Raw genomic sequence first — 22,800 nt, 5'->3', positions numbered from 1 at the left:
ATTGTTAGGCAGTCAGGTACTTGGCTTTTGGAGCTCAAAAACATGATAGCTAGAGACAGATGTTTGGAAAGTATCTACTTTAGAAAGGATGAGATTACTTAGGGGAGTGTACTTGGGAAGAGGCCCAGGATGTACCGTTTAGATTTGTATAGAAGAGGGAAAGCCTACAAAGGAGACCGAGAAGCTGTGGTTCGAGAGACTGGGCTAGATAGGAAGGAATATAAACAGTGTGGAATGCTGCCAAGGTATCAAATAAGCTAGAGCCCATATATTATTTACTGTCGTTAGCTACAGGGATGTCATTTGTAACTTTAAGAATAGTTTTAGAAGAGTGAGAACCCAGTGAGGCTGGGTTCAGGTAGGTTGGATTGTGAATATTAGGCCAGGAAAAAATGACAGTAATAATTCGTTGGGGTTTGTCTGTGATTGGGAGCCAGAGATAGATGAATAGACAAGTTGTGGGACTAAGAAGAGATGTTTAAATGCTAATGTGAAAGAGCCATTAGAAAAAGGTGTAAGTAACAGGAAAGATGTAGTCTAATCCAGGTGACTAAGAAAGATAGGGATGGCATCCAGAGCACAGATGATGTAATTGATATGGGTGGGTTTTTTTTTTGGGGGGGGGGGGGGGAGTCTCTTCACTTACAAAAAAGTGAAAGAGAAACAAGGGTCAGTATGGAATCAGTTTTATAGATTTGGTGAAAGGAGGTTGGATTCCTGACTTGGCTTCTGCCTTCTCTGTGAATGAAGTACATGGTGACATCATCTCTGCTGCCCAGGGAGTTGGGGAAGAATACATGAGTGATAGATAGGGAGAACATTTAAAATTATCATTGTGAAGAGTGAAGATGAACAGAGTAGGGAAACAAAGGCTTGCCAGGCAAAGTTAGGTATAGAATTGAGAATGTAATTATGAATACTTAGTTTTATCCACCTAGTTATGTATGTGTCTTCAGTATAGTCAGCATTCTGGGTATAGGCACATTTAGCAAAGAGTTATGCTAGGTTAGGTTTTGATAGATGGAATGACAAAAGGAAATATGAGTAGTCAAAGTGATGGGGCATAAAATCTAAACCGTGTGTGTGTGTGTGTGTGTGTGTGTGTGTATTTGGGGAGGTTTGATAACTAGGGAATAATTACCAGAGCCAGTGAACTACAAGTCTTATTGTGATGAGCAATATAGTGGGGCTGCTGGAGTATTCCAGAAGAGGTTATGATCAGAGAGGGATATACTTGGATTCCAGGAATTTAGAGATGATAGTGATACCAAGATCTAAACTGCAGCCAGAATGGAAAATAAATCTTTGAAGGTGATGAAGTCAGTGAGCTAAGAGGCCAGAGTTTCTCTGCACTGATTTTGTTCTCTTAAACACATTTTCAACACATTATCTTAAACACATTTTCAAATGCTACAAACAAACCAAAACAATAAAACTTCTCTGTCTTTATTCCTACTCCTTTTCCTCAGCCTTTTAGAGCTATCATTTTCCTCATTTTCCTCTTTCCTTTTAAAACCAAACTTCTTATTTAGTCTCATTATTTGAATGCAGATTATTTTTAAACTGTTAATCCATTAGTATATAATAATCTTTATCCTTCTTAGTTTGTCTGTCAACAGGATAGCTCTGATAATTCTCTTCCTAACATAGACTTTTCTATTTTATTCTTACTTCCCCCGCCTTTGCCTCTAATCAGATGTGTTATTTCCCATGTGCTTTCCCTGATTCTTATCTATCTATCTGTCTATCTATCTATCTATTTAAAAATATTTGTTTTTGAGAGAGGGACAGAGTATGAGCGGGGGAGGGGCAGAGAAAGAGGGAGACACAGAATCCGAAGCAGATTCTAGGCTCTGAGCTGTCAGCACAGAGTCTCCGACATGTGGGGCCCCAACCCATGGACTGCAAGACCATGACCTGAGCTGAAGTTGGAAGCTTATCTGACTGAGCCACCCAAGCTCCCCTCTTATCTAGGTGATCTCATGCACTTCATTCCCTACGACTACAGCCCAGATCTCTGCTTTCAATTCCTTGACCGTTACATTTCCAACTACCTGGCTCTCAAGTTTAATATATCCAAAACAAAATTCATTACATATATATTCTACCCTTGCTTATTCCAAGACAATACAGAACACAATTTTTGTATCTTGATTAATAGACCCTCTCCAATCTGACTTCAGAACGGAAACTTGTTGATACATTTGAGTTTGTTCTCATTCTTATTGACAGAAATCTTCAGTATGGCCTAACATCATCCATACCACAATTGGGGCTCTTATTCTTTCTTGCTTGATTCTTTTAAGATGAATTTCAGCTTTCCCAATGCTGCACTAATGATGTTTCTGAAAATCAAAGCTGTTCTTGTCATTGCGCTGCTTAAAAATTGCCACTGATGAGCTATTTCTTATAGAATAAAACACAAATACATGGTAAGTAAATGCAGTTTTTGAGAATCTGGTATCCTTCATCTAGAACTGATTTATCTCTTTATACTTCCTCTCCCCAAGCCTTTTGATAACTGCAGTGTTTGTATATTATGTAGTGTTTGTATATATTTTTTCTATTCTGTCTACATGTTTTCCCTCTGCCCCCCAAAAAACAGTATTGACAAGGTTGCTCCTTTAAGACCCAGCTTAGATTATGACTTCAGTCATAAAGGAATAGGAGGAGCCTTTCTGTTTTCCTTCAGAAGCCAAGTTGGTCATCTTGTCCTAGATACTTTCTTTAAGATCTTACAGTGTATTATTTGTATCTGTTTCTTGCATTAGGCTGAACTTGTGGGCAGGATGGTCATGTCCTTAGCATTTTTGCCAGTGGTTCACATTAGGTGCACAATAATACTTGACTAATAAATGAATAAGCTCTTAGAACATTGAAATATGTAAACTTCCAGTAATGTTATAAGATGAATGGTGTAGTACATTCATTTCCCTTCCCTAAAGCAAACTGAAGAGTATTTCTTTTATTTCAAATATTAATTTAAATTCTAGTAGAAGTCATTTTATAAGTATAATGACTAAAAAAGTATCTAAAGTGATGGAGTGAGATGTGAACATTAGGGATTAATAGATAAGAGGTTTAATGATTAAGTAAATAACTATGGGATGTTTACTTGTTCATTCAATAGTTCAGCCTTAGGTATTGAGTGCGTACTGTGTACATGGAACTATTTATTTTTTTGTTTGTTTGTTTCCTTTCTGTTATGTGTATTTTTAAAGTTTTTTGCCTAAAATTTTAATTTGCTTAAGAAATTCCTTATATATTTATAACACTAATCTTTTGTTATATATGTTGTGGAAGTATTATTGCAGAGGTTCACAAACTTTCTTGGTGCTCTCAGTGTCTCAGTAAGATTTTTTACTGTGCCACCCACCACCTAGACAAAAAGAAATACCCAGCAGTTGTGTTTATTAAGTAGCTAGTGATAAGCAGCTAGTAGCCATTTGAAAAAAATAAGACACTATTCAAAAGGAAAATATTTTTATTTAATTGTCAGATAATCACAGTTAACTGTTACGATGCATGTGCTTGTTAGGCACGTCACAACTTTTCATTGCCACCCTCATTTCTTATTTGGGGGGAGGTACTTGGTTTTTATAATAGCAACTGCTGGCAACCCAGCTTCTCAAAGAAGTGATGTTACTGAAAGGAGTATAGAATGATCTAATGTTGAAACTGAACTACCTTGAACTAGTAGATATGCAGTGTCAAACTGATTTTGAGTATCACTGTATTTCCCTGAAAAATTTTAAATATGTTGTGGTGTCTTTGTGAATTTGCAGCAGTACCCTCGGACTCTGTTTTAAAGCATGGTTCTGTACAAATATCTATAACTTTTTAAATAAAATTTAACATGCTTCATTTATGATTATGCTGGCTTTATACATACCAGCTGTGTTATATATATTAGGCACAAAACAAATATTTGTGAAAGAGCTAACAAATTATAAATTAAGGAAACTTTAATCAACTATACTATTCATAGACTTTAGTTTTAATGGGTTATTTTCCCATTATTACAAGATTTTCAGAAATCGAGAAAGACCAGTACGGTGAACTTTTATCTAGATGTAAGAGTTTTTAGCATTTGACATATTTGCGTTATTTATTTTAATTGAACCATCTAAAAATAGGTTGTAGCAATAATTTCATTGATCTCTAAATAGTTAAGTTTGTGTCTCCTAAGCATGATCTACATACACTCATTAAATCACACCTAAAAATTTCTGTCCTGATTTAATATTACCTTTTTTGGGTAGTTATATTTACTTTTGATATTAATACGATTTCATTTGTTTTGTGTTTCATTTTAATAGTGGCCAATTCGCCATGGTATAGTTGAAGATTGGGACTTGATGGAAAGGTTTATGGAACAGGTGATCTTTAAATATTTAAGGGCAGAACCAGAAGACCATTATTTTCTTTTGGTAAGTACAAATTATAATTTCATCAGGGATATTTTTGAAAAATGCTGAGAATGTTTTCATCACATCTGTACTCAGTAGGGCATAGTTTCTTATTACATTGCCATATACCTAAGAGACTTTGTTATAAAGTTGTGTTGTCTTTAAGATTATCTAATTCTGAGTTCCACTAGAGTTGTAATATGTTGAGACACCAAGGGTTAGGTGCTTTACAAAGTTTTCATAATTAATATTTAATTCTTACAGTAGGAACTGTAAGTAAGGTTCAAAACAAATTAGAAATAAGGCACTTTGCTTTTGTTCTTTTCTTTTTAGAGTGTTTGTGCGTGTGCAAGCAGGGGAAGAGGGTTGGGGGCAGGGGAGAGAATCTTGAGAATCTTAAGCAGGTTCGACATGGGGGCTCCAGTCCATGACCTGAGCCGAGGTAAAGAGTCAGACGCTTAACCACTGAGCCACCCAGGCACCTCACTTTGTGTTTTTAAGTAACTAGTCTGATTATTATTTATTAATAATTCTTGACAACAGAAATACAATATAATTTACTTTTAAACTTTTTTCTTATTTTTATCAGTGCAACACATGTTTTTAGCTTAAAAAATCAAGTGGTATAAGATTTAAAATAAAAAGATAGTATTCTCCTTCCTCACCTTTCCCAGTCTTTGATTCATGTTCTCTTGAGACAAACACTTTAAATTTTTAAGAGTTTTTTTGTGTGTGTGCTAGTTATCACATAAATTTAAACATGTTTTCTATTTCTTGTTTATTTGAATATTAGACACTACCTACTAACTACCTAGTAGGAAAGATGAGGCTTTTATTCTTTTCCTCTTATCCCCCTTCTGTTAACACAAAGTCCCTATCTTCTCTTCCTCCCTGCAGTGTGGTTATGTCATAATTTTTGGTAAATCAGTATTCTGTATTTTACTATGGTAGTTTGTGAATATTGTTTATGGCTAGACCATAAACAAAGTTGAAAGAGCTTTACAATAAATATCCACATGTACACAACCTAGACTCAAGTATTAATTTTTTTATAATTGCTTTATGATAGCTATTAGGTTATCCATCATTCCATCTTATTATTTATTTATTTATTAAAGTTTATTTATTTTGAGAGAGAGTAAGCATGTGTGTGGATGCAGAGAGAAAGGAAGAGAGAGGAAATTCCAAGAAGGCTCCGCACCATCAGCACAGAGCCCAGTGTGGGGATCCAACCCATGAACCGTGAGATCATGACCTGAGCCGAAATCAAGAGTTGGATGCTTAACTGACTGAACCACTCAAGCGCCCCAATCTTATATTTGTAATTACTTCACAATGAGTTGTAGATGGGGTAATTTCACCCCTAAGTACATTAGCATGCATATCATCAAATACAGTTCATTATTTGTTTACAGTTCTTTTATATAACATTCACATGCTATCAAATGCACAAATCTTAATTCTACCATTCAGTGTATATTGACCAGGCATTGGCAGACTTTCTCTGAAGAACCAGATAGCAAACATTTTTGGCTTTGAGTGCTATGTGGTCTCTTGCAGCTACTTAGCTCTGCTGTTGTAGCAGGAAAGCAGTGTCAGAAAATACTTATATGAATGGGTATGGCTGTGTTCCAATAAAATTGAATTTACAGAAACAAGTGGTGGGATGGATTTGTTTTACAGGATACATGATGTAGTTTACCCATTGTCTGTTTTTGACAGATGCATACATCTGTGTAACCTAAACCCTTACCAAGATATGGAACATTACTATCAGCATGGAAAGTTTTCTGATGCCCTTTCCTGATTATTTCCTGCCCCTCTTCCCTAGAGGCAACCACTGTTCTGATTTTTTCCAGCGCAGATTGGTTTCGCTTATATTTGAGTTTTGTATAAATGGAATTGTACAAGATGTGCTCTTTGGTTAAGACTTAATTCAGCATAATCATTTTTTTTAAGCTAATTGATTATTTTTTTTTTTTACATTTTATTTATTTTTGATAGAGACAGAGCACAAGTCGGGGAGGGGCAGGCAGAGAGGGAGACACAGGATACGAAGGAGGCTCCAGGCTCCGAGCCATCAGCACAGAGCCTGATGTGGAGCTCTAACTCACAAACCGCCAGATCATGACCTGATCCGAAGTTGGACATTTAACTGACTTAGCCACCCAGGCGCCCCCAGCATAATCTTTGAGATTCATCCACATTGTTGTAAATACCAGTAGTTTGTTGCTGGATCATATTCTATTGTATGAATGTGCCTCACTATCCATTTTCTTATTGATGATTACCTGGGCTGTTTCCAATTTTTGATTATTATGCATATTTTGGTTATTGCGAACTTTCTTTTTAAGTGTGTATTTTGAGAAAGAGAGTGAGCGTGTGTGAAAGAGCAGGGGAGGAGCAGAGAGAGAGGGAGAGAGAGAATCCCAAGCAGGATCTGTGCTCAGCAGAGCTGGACATGAGTTTATGACCTGAGCTGAAATCAAAAGTCAGAAGCTCAACCTACTGAACCACCCAACTGTCGCTGCGAACATTCTTATACAAGTCTTTTTGTGGACATGTTTTCATTTGTCTTGTGCAAATACCTAGATATGGAATTGCTGTGTCATGGGGGTACATGCATGATTGGTTTTATAGGAAACTTTCAGAACTTTTTCCAAGGGGTTCTACCTTTTTGCACACCCACCAGCAATGTGTTAGCAATCTGGTTGTTCTACATTCTATCCAACATTTGGTGTCAGTCTTTTTAATTTTAGCCATTCTGGTGGGTGTGTAAGAGTTCTCATTTTGGTTTTAATTTGCATTTTCTGATGACTAATGATGTTGAGTACTTTTTCATGTGCTTATTAGCTATTTGTATATTTTCCTTGGGAGATCTTCTGATTATATCTTATTTTATATAGAACTTCTGTTTTTCTTGGAGTTTATAATTTAACTGCCTTGGTTTTTTTTGGGGGGGGGCTTAATTTTCTATGTACCTGTCTCTAAATTATCTCCAAATCCTTGAACATGTTCCAAAACTCCTCTAAATAAGTTTAATCATATCAAGTAGTTTAGCTATTAAAGGGTTTACATGTGTAAAAAGTCTACTCCTAGTCGACCTTTTTCTTTAAAAACTTTATAGTGTTTTTTTTTAATTAACAAAAAGATTTAATTTGCAATGAATTTGAATTTTATCCATCTTTCTCTTTGTAATATGTGTTCTTGAAATTTAAGGAATCATTCTTACCTCAAGATCAAAAAGATAATTCTTTTGTACTTCTGAAGTTTAAAAGTTTTGCCTTTCAGTTTCAATATTTGAGATAACAAAAAGAATTGTCAAATCACATTCAGAAGAATTAGAGGTCTTGCCCAGTTTCAAGCTTTAATAATGTAAATGATTTAAGTAGTCATGAGGCATAGGTGAAACATGAAGTCCAGGAATGCAGGTAACTGTTTCCTCAGTCCACTCTTGACTTAGGATGTGTTCTGGCCAAGACTTAATCTGCAGGTTTCTAAATGATGTATGTGGTCACAAAAATGGAAGAGAATACTGTAAACATCGCCATTTTATTTAAAAAAAAAAAATTTTTAACATTCGTTTATTTTTGAGATAGACACAGAGCACAAGCGGGAGACAGGCAGAGAGAGAGGGGACACACAGAATCCGAAGCAGGCTCCAGGCTCCGAGCTGACAGCACAGAGCCCAATGCTAAACTCATGAACCGTGAGATCATGACCTGAGCTGAAGTCAGATGCTTAACTCACTGAGCCACCCAGGCACCCCTACACATCTCCATTTTAATACTCTTAACAGTTTTATGACTTCTATAACATTTTCCAAGAAGCCATGCCATAAATTTGTAGAATCTTGGCTTATTTATTATAGTTGTAAATAGACCAGGTACATCCTGCTGAAAACATTACATGGGTGAGAGTTCTTCCACCAGCAGATAGGATTGGTATGTCTCCCTGGAGGTCTGTCTTTACCCTTTCACAAGATGATTTGACTGGGTCTCCTTTCTCTTTCATTCCTTTTATCAGTGCTTAATGGTGTGACATAAGGAGTCAGTTTCTTGTGTGAATAACTATTGTTTTCATATATGCCTAGATCTGCTTGAAATCTTTATATAGTTTTTCTTTTGTCTGTATGTCTATCTTTGTACCTGCAAGTTTAATTAAAAGACTTTTAAATAAAATGACAAATTATTTCTTATTTAAAAATTGTCTATAAAGTTATGAAAATAATCTGATCTTGTCTATTTAAAATGTTTAACATTCAATTTAATAGACTGAACCTCCACTGAATACTCCAGAAAACAGGGAATATACTGCTGAAATAATGTTTGAGTCCTTCAATGTTCCAGGCTTGTACATTGCTGTGCAGGTAAGCAAGTTCATAAGTCAAGATAAGCTTGTCTCTTAAATTTTAATCTAAGGTTTAATTCACTGTTAAAAAATACATATTTTTCATAACCTCAAAGCATGCCATAGTTCTTTCCTGAATCAGTAATTTAGAAATCATAGGAAATAGAGTTAACCAGCAAAAGAGAAATGTTGAAGGAAGTAAGTTGATGAACTTTAGATAATTCAAAGCTTTCATGGGACAGAAATAAGGGAACTAATATTTATTGTTTGCTCCAGGTCAGGAACTTTATATACATATTCATTTATCCTTGAAACAGTTGTTGTGTCCTTTTTTCATAGTTTGTTTTGATTGACTTACTGCTAGGTATATTGGACCATCTTCTTTGTGCCCTTCTGTTTTCCATGTATCAGAAATCCCTGTAGTATTTTATTGAACTTACTTTGTAAGTGTATCTTCATGGAATGGCTTCTCTCCTACCCTTCAGGATCACAGCTCACCTCTTACTTGTTTTTTAACCCTGTAGTGAATGTGATGCCTAGCATATCATAAATGTTTAATTAGTATGTAAACTATTGTGTAGTTCTCTTAGGTCATGATGATTATGGTGTGTGATCCTGTGCTAAAATAGGAGGATGGCCTAGATAACTTTCTAGGTCCCTTTCAGCTATTATATTGCAAGTAGGTAAAATAAAGCCAGTTTAGCTCTCTTTTTAATTATTGGCTGTGTATCTTGTTTGAAGCTTGGATTGTATGAAATTGAGTTTTTAAACAATGAACTAGCTGTGTTAGTTTCTTTATTTGTAAACTTAAAAAAAAAAAATTGTATCTTATTGCCCATGCTAGTATTTTGCATTGAAAAATGCAGTCCCCTCAACTTTGTTTCCTGATTAAATCATAATATTAAGAAGAGTATAATGGCTTTTTCTATGGGTAAATAACTTGTTACATATTTCTAAATGCACGCAGCACTTAGAAAATTTGGAGCTAATCTTATGATAGAGGTACTTGTTTATAGCCATCTGTGTATGGAATAACGAGTGATTGGGTGTTTGTGTATTTCTTTACCTTCCTTACACTTTGTGGTTTGTGTATAGGCTAGCTCATATAAACATAGTTTAAGTCCTTGCATTCTTAGTACTGTGATATCTCATGTTAGTCTTCCCATTTTGCGGGGTTTAGGAGAAAAATGTCTCTTGTTAAAACATGGAATATTTATGAACATGCCCCTGAAAGTAAATATAAGCCTGTAAACTAGTAGGATGTGAATAATTTTATTGCATAATGTAAATTAATTTTGTGTATTTTCTTTCCAAAGATACTGTAGTTGACCATTCAATAGCACAGGTTTGAACTGCATGGGTCCACTAATCTGTGGAGTTTTTTTTGATAAATCTAGTAGAGTACTGTAAATGTATTTTCTCTTCCTTACAATTTTCTTACATTTTCTTTTCTCTAGCTTCCTTTATTATAAGAACACAGTATACAATATAACACACAAAATCTGTGTTAATCAACTCTTTAGGTTATTGGTAAGGCTTCTGGTCAACAGTAGGCTATTAGTAGTTCATTTTGGGGGGAGTTAGAAGTTATATTTGTATTTTCAGCTGCTTGTGTTGGAATGGTCAGTGTCCCTAACCTTGGTGTTGTTCAAGAGTCAGTTGTACATTTAAAATTGTAGTACTCCATTGAAATAGTTTTCTTTCTGTTAACTCTTTGCCCTTGTTTCTATTTTTTTGTCTGTCATAATTTGTGTGTGTGTGTGTGTGTCTAAGGCTGTTCTTGCCTTAGCTGCATCTTGGACCTCAAGACAAGTAGGAGAACGGACATTGACCGGTACAGTAATAGACAGTGGAGACGGTGTCACTCATGTCATTCCTGTGGTAAGAATATTTTACAGTTACCAAATCGGACATCAGATAACACATCTGTTAGAAATAAATTATATGAATTAATACCACTTTTAAAAAATTCTAAATGTTGCACTTTAAAAATTTGGTCATTTGTTCAGCTATAGCTATATTTTGCTCAAATTAATATTTAAATTCTGTAAACAAATTGTAAAGTCTTTTTTGCTATAGGTTTGTACTATAATTAGAAAATGATTTTAAAGATATTAGAAATTATTTCTAATTCATAATTAGCAAATGTTGGAGTAACTGGAATGGAAATATATTATACCTTTCTTTTCTTAGACACGGAATTCTGTTTTCTGGTTTGGATATGTCTGTGTGTGTGTGTTAGCTACTTGATAATCTCTCTTATCCTTGATTAACAGACTTGAGCTGGGTGCGTAGGTTAACTAAATAGTTTATAAGCTCATGGCTGTTAATAATTTTGGGAAATTATTCATTTATTTTTTAAAATTAAATTCTACACCCAGTGGTGGGTCTTGAACACATGACTCCGAGATCAGGAGTCACATGTTCTACTGACTGAGCCAGCTAAGTGTCCCGGAAAGTTATTTTATTTTTTGAATAAAAAGCTCAAGTTATGATTGTACTTTGTGGTTTGGATTTAGTAAGGCATATTAAGAAAAATACATCAGATTGTATTGTTTGTCAGAGATAGCATTTTTTCTGCCAAGGCCTTTGTGCTTCCAATTCTTAATGACAAATTCGGGTTTTTATTGTGCCTAATATATTGAAAATGACTACTTGAATTCATACTTGATAATATTAGATGGGTATACATAGAAAACAGTTTTTCAAATAATGTTTATATTATATTAAATATCCTGTTTGGGATGAAATTATTTCGGGACTTTTATGTCTTCATTATTCTCATTCCTATTTTTAATGGATCAGGCATCCTCTGATGAGGATAACATCCTTGGGTTGACTTAGATTAGATGTTATAATCCATTCTCCCAGTGTCATAATAGTTTTAGTAATAATTGTCCCTTTTTTAGTATCACCTTTCTTGAGATATAATTTATACACCATACAGTTCACCCATTTCAAATGTATAATTCAATGGTTTTTTGTATATTCAGAGTGCATCCATCACCGCAGTCAATTTTAGAACACTTTTATGACTCTGAAAAGAAATGCCCTGTCCATTAGCAGACTCTCTCCCTGATAACCTTAGCCACTGGCAATCACTCACATACTTTCTGTCTCAATTGATTTGCCTGTTCTGGACATTTCACATAAATGGAGTCATAAACTTTGTGGTCTTTTGTGACTGGCTTCTTTCATGAAGCCTTAGGTTTTCAAGATTCAAGATAGTACTTCATTTATTATTATCGCCAAATAAGATTTCGTTATATGGCTACACCATATAATATTTCATTGTATGGCTATATCACATTTTTTTTTTTTTTTTTTGCCATTGGGGATATGTTAATATCTTGGATATTGGAATGTGTCCAATATTTCATTTTTTTTTTTTTTATAGTTGGTGTCATAGTTTTCTTTCTTAGTGGTACATAGAGCTTCTTAAGATTTTCATTTTAAATTCTCGTTTGAACCTCAAAATCTATAATGTAGGTTATATTACCTTTTGAGGGCCTCAGTTTACCCATTAAAAAATGAAAATAAGTGAATTGCCTAAGATCACCAAATACTAGGCTGTGGAACTAGTAGGTGAACTGGTTCTGATTCACCCAAATCTGAAGATCTATGAAATTAATCAGTAATGTCAGTATCTTGATAATTAATATTCAAATAGAAGTTATGAACATGAATAAGAGTGAATTTTTATAAGGATATTAAGAATTGGATGTTCCTGTTTTTGTACTCTTTTCCTTCTTTTGAATTAATGGAGTATTTTTTTTAAATCTATTTTGTTTTCTTTATTGACTTATTAGCTATGTTCTTTGTCATTGTCATTTGCTTGTTTTTGGCAGTGGTTGCTCTTGAGTTTATAATAAACATCTTTAACTTATAATCTAAGTACAAATAATGTTCTGATGTTTTATAAGTAGGTACTGTGTACAACAGTGTACTTCCCTTTGGAATTATAATTGTCACTTATTTTACTTCTACCTGTTATAAATTTTCACTATGTTATTAATTTGTTTCATTGTAAATAGTATATTAGTTTTGTTAGGGCTGCTGTAACAAAGTACCAGACTGAGTGGCTCAAACAGTAGAAAATTAATATTTGCCCAGATGGAGGTAATAAAGTCTGAGATCAAGATGTTGGCAGGGTTGATTTCTTCCGAGGCTTCTGTGTCTTCTATCAAGATGGCCTAATTCTCTCCATTTATCTGTACATGGTCTTCCCTGTGTGTCTGTGTCCTAATCTCTTCTTTTAAGAACATAAGTCATATTAGATTAGGGCCAACTCTAATCATCTTACTTTAACTTAATTACCTCTTTAAAGTCCCTGTCTCCAAATACAATCACACTGTGAGGTATTAGGGGTTAGCACTTCAACGTAAGAATTTTGGGAGAGGCGGGACATGTCAGCCCATAACAAGTTGTCATCTTTAAAAGAGATCTTGAAAAAGGTAAGTTTCTTTTATATTTATGCACTTACCATTTCCAGTGCTGGTTTCCTTTGTGAAGGTCCATATTTTCGTCTAGCCTAATTTTTTTTCTGCCAGAATGATGGCGATGGCCTTTAGCATTTCTTAAAAGTGCTGGTCTACTGACTATGAACTCTTTCAACTTATATACATCCTTTGAAAAAGTAGTTTGCCTTCATCTTTGAAAGATACTACTTGGTATAGAATTTTAGGTTGATAGCTTTTTACTTTTAGTATTTTAAAGATGTAATTCTACTGTCTTTTGGCTTACATTGTTTGTGAGTATAAGTCTGCTGTTATTCCTAAGCTCGTTTCTTTGTAATGTTTCTTATTTGTCCAGCTGCCTTCAAGATTTTCTCATAATATATTCCTGGTTCACTAGTTTTTAGTAGTTTGTGATGTACCTAAATGTATTCTTTTATTTTATTTTTTCCATTTCTTCTCCTTGAGGTTTTTAGAGAGAGAGAGAGCAAGCGAGCATGAAGGGCAGACAGAATTCCAGGCAGGCTGTGCCATGGGCACAGAAACAGATGTGGGGCTGGAACTCATGAATTGAATGGTTCATTCTTGTCCTCATGTTCACTTTTTTTATTATTAGAGCAGATAATTTAATTTGCTCTAATCACATTTAGCATATATATATTTTTAATGCTGTTCTTTTTTAAATGTTTATTTTTGAGAGAGAGAGAGAGAGAAAGAGAGAAGCATGAGAGAGAGAGAGAGCATGAGCAGGGGAGGGGGAGAGAGACACACACACACACACACACACACACACACACACACACACAGAATCCAAAGCAGGATCCAGGCTCTGAGCTGTTAGGAAAGAGCCTGATGTGGGGCTCATGCTCACCAACCATGAGATCATTACCTAAGCTGAAGTAGGATGCTTAACCAACTTGAGCCACCCAGGTGCCCCTAGAATATTTTTTATTTCAGATATTTTATTTTTCATCATAGAAGTTCTCTTTGGGTCTTTTTTATCTTCCCTTTCTCTCTCACTCATATTTCCATTGATCTTCTTGTTCATGTGGAATATATAGTTGTTTCAGTGTTTTTGTCTATCAATGCTATTATCTTTTGTATTTCTGTTGCTTTCTCTTTTGATGATTCTCCCAGTCAGGGTTGTATTTTCCTCTTTCCTTGCTTGATTATAATTTTTCATTAGGTACCGTATATTTACATTGTTGTGTCCTGGGTTTTGGGGGCTTTTTAAAATATTTTGAGATTTCTTTCCTGGAACCCAATTAAGTTACTAGGAATCATTTTGATCCTTTTAGGAGCTCCTTTTAAGTGTTATTGAGCAAGTCCAGAACAGTCTTTTGTCTGGTTCTACTCTATCCTCACTCTTGAAGAAATACCCTTCTGTGGACTCTACTCAATGCCCTGTGTTTGAGATCTTTAAACTCTGATTAATGGGAATGTAGACTATTCCAGTTATGCAAGAGCTTTGGGGATTATTTTGTCCCCTCCTTTCTAGAGGTTCTTTCTTTGGTCTTGATGGTTTCCTAACATGAATGTGGTGATTATTAGCTTACGTGTTACTTTTCACATCTCCAAAGCTGTGTCAGTGCAGCTCTTTCCACTTCAATAGTTTAACTTGCAAACTGTAGCCGTCTTGACCTTCCTGAAATCGAAATTCCGTATCCTCAACTTAATGAGACTCTGGCTCTGCTTGGGTTCTCCCTCCTGTTACTGCTGTGTGGGCACTTTTCTAGGCAATGAGATGGGATGTTCATAGCATTCATCTTGTTTGTTTTCTCTTCTCATGGGGAACACTGCCCTACTCTGCCTGTTGTTCATTCACTGTCTGTAAACCTTTATTTCATATAATTTGTCCTGTTCTTTCTTTAAGGTGAGAGGATAAATCCAATCACTAATACTCTGCCGTGCCCAGATGAGGACATCCCTAATATTCTTTGTTAATTAAATTTAATATTGCTACATTATTCTTTGTACCTCTGACTCCTATCAGAAAATTTGGATTCATTGTATGGAACTTAATTATTTGGCATTATGATGATGCATAGAATGCCTCAGCCTTGTGAAATTGGTACCTACTTCAGTAGGAAAAAAGATAGTTTGTAGACTATAAATTTCCTACAATGTTGTCTAAACTGTTCACTGATAATATAAAAGGTTTTAAAAATAATTTTCTATCTGGTCTAATATCAAAACATTTAATACTTCTGAAATTCGTTGTTTGTGCTGTTCAGTCATTTCAGTCTTGGTTATAAACTCTTACCAAGAGTTCTTAAAAGAACAGTTCTGAGTTGCTGACCATTCTTGTTCATAATATCTGTATAGTACTATAAATTATGTAATATAGTATTGTGAGGAATAAACTTGAGGAATAAAGACTAGAAGAATTCTCCTGGGATAAAGTAGTACTTGAGAATATAAATACACTAACTTGAGAACCTAGTCTTATTATAATGGTTATTTGTGTTATATTAATCTTGAAATCATTGAAAGTAAACTTGAGACTTTTTTTTTCATCTAGGCCGAAGGGTATGTGATTGGCAGCTGTATTAAGCACATTCCAATCGCAGGACGAGATATAACATATTTTATTCAGCAGTTGCTGAGAGACCGAGAAGTAGGAATCCCTCCAGAACAATCCTTGGAAACTGCTAAGGCAGTAAAGGTACAAAATAATGAGGAGTGTGTAATTCATTTAAAAATTAAAGTCAAATTTACAGTGTTAACATGAGAAACTATTAGATGAAGAATAGTACTTAAAAAACCCTTTGCAAATCATTACTCTTAATTATGTATATGTTTTCTCTGTATTTCTTGTAAGGAAATTTTGGGGAATTATCAGCCTTGTGCCTGTTGTCTCCACATTTCACATTTGAGTCAAGAACATTTGACTTTAGCATGCATTTTGTGATTATTCCCCATAGTAAAACTCATTAGTTCACTTCAGAGTCCTCGTATCTTAGTTTTTTCACTGAATTCTTTATTTTAATCCTAAGAGTTTTCTGTTGCAAAAATTTTTTTTTAATGTAATTGTTTCATTTGTCTATAGAATATAGGTTTGGCTCCAGTGATATGGCAAATAGAAACATGTAAAGGCTATGTAAGGTGTTATATAATATGTATCTTACATAAGTCTATCAGTGCTTTATGTAAACCATCAAAATATTTAGCATTGCTTTTTAAATTTCTCACTTGCCAGCATACCTAAACAAATTTCCGTGGATTTCTCCTATGTTTTCAGTATGTGAAAGTAAAACTGCCCCAGCAGAAATAACTATTTATTGCCTATCTGCATGATTATAGGGTTTCTGCCACTCGTCAAAGGTCAGGAATGAAAATGAATTTACTGTTCCTAATTACTAAATGGCTAAAATTACTAAATTACTAAATGGCTGCCAAAAGACGCCAATGGTGGCATCGAAATTAAATGTGTAAAAAATTAATATGAACATTACTGCTATAGCATCTTCGGGAAGTCTTTGGAATTTAAAAAAATGATAAGAGCACCAATGATTTAAATCTAGAGAATACTAATGCTCAGTGTGAATGTCTTTTAAAACTTATTGTTTCCATGTAATTTCTACTTCCAAGGTTTGGAGAAAGAAGACCTACGGTAACATAATCAAATTGTCCTTTGTTTTTCAGTACTTTTTCCTTTTATGTCTTTTGGTTACTAGTAATAATAGTTGTAGCTATTGCAGATTAGGATTCTTGATGTGCAAAACTATATGAAATGTGTGGCTTTTTTGTTTTGTTTTAATCCTTTTTTTTTTTTTTTTTTTTGAGAGAGAGAGAGAGAGAGAGAGAGAGAGAGAACACGCATGAGTGGGGATGAACAGAGACAGAGGGAGACAGAGTCTCCCAACCAGGTTCCATGCTGTCAGCACAGAGCCTGATGTGAGGCTCGAACTCAGGATTTGTGAGATCATGACCTGAGCTGAAATCAAGAGTCGGATACATAACTGCCTGAGCCACCCAAGGCACCCCTGTGTGTTTTTCTTAAAAAAAAAAAACAAAAACAAACAAAAAAAAAAACAAAAGCAAAAACAAAAAAACCCTGAGACTTGGATTCAGGAACCCATAAGTTGCAAACAGAATGTTATAACCCATAACATTTTTGAATTGCAGTTTTGATAAAAACTTTTACTTAGGGCATATAATCAGATATGCAACAATTTAGCATTGCAGGTGATATAGTAAAAAAGAATAGTTTTTATTTTCAGTCATTTTTCTTTTGCTCATTTGCTTAGACCATGTTCAGTTTTCTTTCAGATAGGTATTAAGGATTAAGTATCTATATTAATTTGTGTGGTTATTTCAACTATTATTTATTCTCTGGTTATTATGTATTTTATGTTTTCTTCTCTCTTGAATGTAAACTCCATTAATTACTGAAGCAGTATAAAATGTTGAATGACAGAAATGAATATTTTCATGAAATAACATTAAAATAATAGAGATTGTCTCTTTAGTTGGTCAGATCTTACTCAATTTATATATGAAGCCAGGAGTTATGTGTAGGAGATGAGAGATGAGCTTTTTATTTGTACTAGACATCAGACAATACTGTAACATGAAATTTTCCTCAGCTTAATTTCTTTATTTTCTGAAGGTATTGGTTCATTTGATTCTTGTTTACTGAAAATATGGCATCTTTTTTTACCGTTACTAAAATGAGGAAATAATTACTCAATTCTTTGTTTTTCTAGGAGCGCTATAGTTATGTCTGCCCAGATTTAGTAAAAGAATTTAACAAGTATGACACAGATGGATCAAAGTGGATTAAGCAATATACTGGAATCAATGCTATCTCAAAAAAAGAATTTTCTATTGATGTTGGTTATGAGAGATTCTTGGGACCTGAAATCTTTTTTCATCCAGAGGTAAGTTTTTTTTTTTTTTTTTAGATGGAATTGTTTTGAAAAATTTGGCAGAAATTATCAATGAACTATAAGATATTCAGGAAAGAGTTAATCTCAGGAACTTTCTTTTGTATACTAAAATGCTATAGGGAATTAATCATTTTCAAGAGGAAAAATTGCCTATGTTGAAATAGGCTAAACAAGTTACTGTTTTCATGCATTTAGAAAACTGAAACTTGTCTTTTTAAAATTTGGCTTATGTGGGGTCATGCAAAGACGAGAGCCCTTAAAATTTATGACCATTTAAATAATATATTTGGGGATAAGTTCTAGAACTGCCACTGTCCTCATATAAAGTGGCCATTAGACAAAGAACCTTTAAGTATCGTAACAAAATATTATTAACAAAGTAGTTTTCTATCTCTGTGAAATGTTAGTGATGTACAGGTTTTATTAAATTAATGAAATGGTGTGTTTTTAATAATGAAAAACTCTTCTAATAACTTAGTATGAGAAACATTAAAAAAATTTTTTTTTTTATTTTTGAGAGAGAGAGAGCATGAACAGGGGAAGGGTAGAGAGAGAGAGAGACACACACACACACACAAAATCTGAAGCAGGCTCCAGGCTCTGAGCTGTCACGTCAGCACAGAGCCTGACATGGGGCTCGAACTCATGAACTGTGAGATCATGACTTGAGCTGAAGTTGGATGCTTAACCGACTGAGCCACCCAGGTGCCTCTATAAAAAACTTGTTAATAGAATTACATTAAATGTTTTTTGTGCGTATTTGACATTAAGAACAGTTGTTTTTGAATATTGTTTATTCTCTTAGCAAATAGTAAGTGAATACAGTTTTCATGGTCTCAGTTTAAGTACGGAATATTCAAAGATGAAAAATTATTTTATATTGGTTTTACTGAGCTCAGAGAATAAGGGAGATGAATAGCTAAACAGGTAAAGTTGCTTTAATAAATGCATGGATCTGGGTAGGGGATAGGAACAAAGAACATCTAAGTCTGCTTGGGCGAACTACGGAAACTTCTTAGATGAGGTAACAGTTGAACTGAGACTTCAAGGGTGAATAGGTATTTGTCAGGCAGGTATGTTAGGGGAGTATGTTTCTGGCAAAGGGGATAGACTGGGTAGAAGTCTGGGAGAGGAGAGAGCTAAATAATAGAAGTATAAAGGAAGGGAGTTAGGAGATGGGTCCAGATGGGTGTTCATGAGGGATTAATATGCTACAGAATGGAGTTTACTGGATTCTGGAGTTGTGCAGAAATCTTCAGTGCAAATGACACAGATTTATGAACGGTGTTAGAAAGGTCACTCTGGCTGCACTGTGTGGGATGAATTAGAACAGAGGTGTTGGAAACAGGTTAGTTTATTGCAGTTTTCCAGATGAAGGAGGGACTGAGAAGAGCCCAGTTGTAAGAATAAGGCTGAGGTTGTTTTGTCTTTAAGAGGGATTACCCCAGTGGTAGAGGTAAAGAGTTATGTATGGGTACAGGAAAATGTGAAGCTGGGAAGAGTGGATAGAGGAGTAGGCAGGTAGCTTAGGAAGTTCATTGTCACAGTGCATAGTTTTATTTTTCATGAAGGGGAGTCAAGCTATTGTGTTGGGAGAAGGGAATGGACATAAAGTTGAGGGCTAGGAGACAACAGTAACTTGTATAATCATTAGTGAGAAGAATTGAGAGGGTGACTATATTAATAGTAGGGGGGTGGCACTACAAAAGTTAGAGACTCAGAACTTTGAGTCACAGAGCAGTGTTTTCCCTCCCAGGCAGTTGTGGAAAAGGAACAAAGTGTTTTGACAAGGCAGAGGTCAGAGTTTTGTGGAGTGTAAGAGCCTGAATCCGAAAGGCCTGACTTACTTAGGGATAATGAGGGGTATGGCCAGGGATTGGAGATCATGATGAATTGCAGATAACTGTAAATTGGGAGCAAAGGAGTGAGGCCCTGAAGGATAAGGCATTGTGGTCAGACTAGTATTTGGGTGTTGTAAGGTTTTAGACAGCCCTTCCATTTCAGTGCTAACACATAACAGCCAGTTCTTTGGAGGGGGGGTGGGCTGGTGATAGAAACAGCCCTGTTCTTGGCTTTCCCTACTGATGACTTACTAAGTGTTTTGGAGGGAATGTATGGTCTTGTCCATCTGCCTTCCAGATTCTAGTTTGCCAAATTTTGTTGCTGTTTCTTCCTGTTCTCTTCTCTACATACATTTGGGATTATGCCTTTTTGATAATTTTTCTTTATTAGTGCTTTTAGTAGAGAGAAGAAGATATGTGTGTACAGTTCATCATGTTTTTCCAGAATAGACCTCCACCCCTTTTTTTGGTATCATATGAACTGTGTCACTTCCCAAGTGAATTTTAAGATTCTGTCTTATGTAGTTCTAGATTTTTCTGTGTCACAGTTCCTCTTGTCATCTGAAGAATTCACTCTGGTTTTTGTTTTGGCTAGATAAAAGTGTAGGTACCTGAATTTGAACACTGATGATAAACTGTATGAAAGAGTAAGGATATTTATTTTTTGAATTGCTGAATTCTTCACAAATACCTGAGCTGTTTTTAGAAGGAACGGGTTTGGCACTTTGATTTTTTTTTTTAAAGGAAATTAAATTTTTTTGACAAAGCTATTTTGACTGCTTTGTCTACTTTGAGTGTATTTTCTGTAAATTTCTCAGAAGAGAGAAAAGATACTCCTCTCTTGTTAGCCACTTGTAGCAGTATTAAGACACGATCAGAAAACAGAGGCAGGACTAATCCTTTTGCTGAAAGGGAAAGCAAAGGCCTAAAAATATGCTTAGTAGGGACCCTAGGTTGAGCCTGTTAGTATTAAAGTATTAAATAACCTGCAACAATTTATTGTTAATTCTTAACTCTTTTCCTTCATTTATTTATTACTAAGTATTCATTGCTTGCTGCTTCACTCGATACATTCTACACATTCTCTCCTGGGATTCTATAAAGCACAATAGTCCCCAAGCTTTTTGTAAAGATGTATTCAAATCAGACTTCATTTCTTTCTAAATCAGAATATCTATGGGTGAGTCCAGGGTATGTGAATATTGAAAGGTTGTATAAATTCTATCTTTTGTATGTTCCTGATTAAAAATTGCTATGAGAAGGGCATGGCACAGGAATGAATGACCCTATCCCTGCCTTTTTCTGATCTTGTTATAGCAGGTGAACTGTCTTAAAGGTTTGGGAAAGAATTACGGAAAGGTTAATCTCTTGAGTGCGTGCTCCTTTGTGTGTGTGTGTGTGTGTGTGTGTGTGTTGTTTAGGTAAGTACTAAGGAGTATGGCTAACAAAAGACAATGTATAGAATTTTTAAGTTCTGTATTAGTAAATTGATGAGATTTTATAGACCATATTTTCTTTTTCTTTTTTTTTAAAATTTTTTTTTAACGTTTATTTATTTTTGAGACAGAGAGAGACAGAGCATGAACGGGGGAGGGTCAGAGAGAGGGAGACACAGAATCTGAAACAGGCTCCAGGCTCTGAGCTGTCAGCACAGAGCCTGACGCGGGGCTCGAACTCACGGACTGCGAGATCATGACCTGAGCCGAAGTCGGCCACTTAACCGACTGAGCCACCCAGGCGCCCCTATAGACCATATTTTCTATCGGATTGTTAATGTTCTCCACATTTTGAGGATTAAATCTCATGACAGGTTCTCAGGTTGAAGGTATCATTATGGGATCATAAAAGCGTGTTTTGAGAATTGAAGTTTCCTTAGAGATTTCATAGTCTAAAGCTTAGAGAGTGGTTATACACATCACAAAATGAAATTTTCAGGATTCCAATTCTGTTACTCATTCCAGTTAATTGTGAACTGAGCCATTCCTTGCCCATAAACTAAGATTGACTGTAAATGGCATACAGAGCCAGCTGAGTGGAGTTATATTCTCCCATTTTCCCACAGGATGCAATATGGACTACCTCTAACAGATGGAAAGAATAGTCTGTAGTTTGGGTTTTCAAGCCTCAGTATGAGCCCCATTTCTCTACCCACTTGTAGCTATTCATTATTCCTAGGAATTCTATACCCCTGTTAGGGTATGCTTTAAATAGATAGATGTTGACTACCATTTGTTTTTTTACTATGATAATAGAAGTCAGTAGAATCTTTGCTAGTGATATTTTACTTTATCTAAAGTAAAATATTTTGTATCATTATGCTTCATCATTTAAGTAACGTTAAATCTCTTTTCATTATATGCCCAAACTCTCAATAACTTAAAACTAAATTTAAAAACTGGAAAAAATTGACAAATGCATAAGAGTTATCAGTCAAGTTCTAGAATCAGTTTATTGAACAAAGGAATGTTGTCTCTCCCATTAGACAACCTAATGTGAAAAATGAGAGGCCAAGAAACGTGGTTGGCAACTCATTTTCTGGACAGTACTTTAAATTTTATTCATTTTAGTGAAATATACTTGTTTATTTTGACAAATTAGGCTAACTTTTGACCTTTTATTTTTAACTAGGAAAAACCCCATCTAGCATTTCCTCTCCAATTTTAAAGAATGGCCACATACATATATTTTTGAAAAGTTTTAGTAAAATGAGGTCTTTGTTTCAAAATACAAGTTGAATTCTGAGATCTAGTATTCAAAAACTATTTTATGGGTGCTAGGGTGGTTCAGATGGTTGAGCATCCGTCTCTTGATTTTGGCTTAGGTAATGATCCCAAGATCATGAGATTGAGGCCCG

At 34.9% G+C, this 22,800-nt stretch overlaps 1 protein-coding gene across 1 annotated transcript in view; it reads left to right on the top strand.

Moving 5' to 3' along the window:
• ACTR3 (actin related protein 3) overlaps window positions 1-22,800 on the top strand; it is a 65,545-nt gene that overhangs the window by 34,838 nt on the left and 7,907 nt on the right. The window contains exons 4-8 of the mRNA XM_042994284.1: window positions 4,320-4,430; window positions 8,683-8,778; window positions 10,533-10,640; window positions 15,735-15,878; window positions 17,923-18,096. Of these exons, the coding sequence (XP_042850218.1) occupies window positions 4,320-4,430; window positions 8,683-8,778; window positions 10,533-10,640; window positions 15,735-15,878; window positions 17,923-18,096 (633 nt within the window). The remainder of the gene's footprint in view (window positions 1-4,319; window positions 4,431-8,682; window positions 8,779-10,532; window positions 10,641-15,734; window positions 15,879-17,922; window positions 18,097-22,800) is intronic.

The sequence above is a fragment of the Panthera tigris genome, chromosome C1 (assembly GCF_018350195.1).
Source record: "Panthera tigris isolate Pti1 chromosome C1, P.tigris_Pti1_mat1.1, whole genome shotgun sequence".
In the NCBI taxonomy this organism is placed as follows: Eukaryota; Metazoa; Chordata; class Mammalia; order Carnivora; family Felidae; genus Panthera; species Panthera tigris.
The sequence above is the reverse complement of the archived record's forward strand: the minus strand, read 5'-3'. Positions and strand labels throughout refer to the sequence as shown.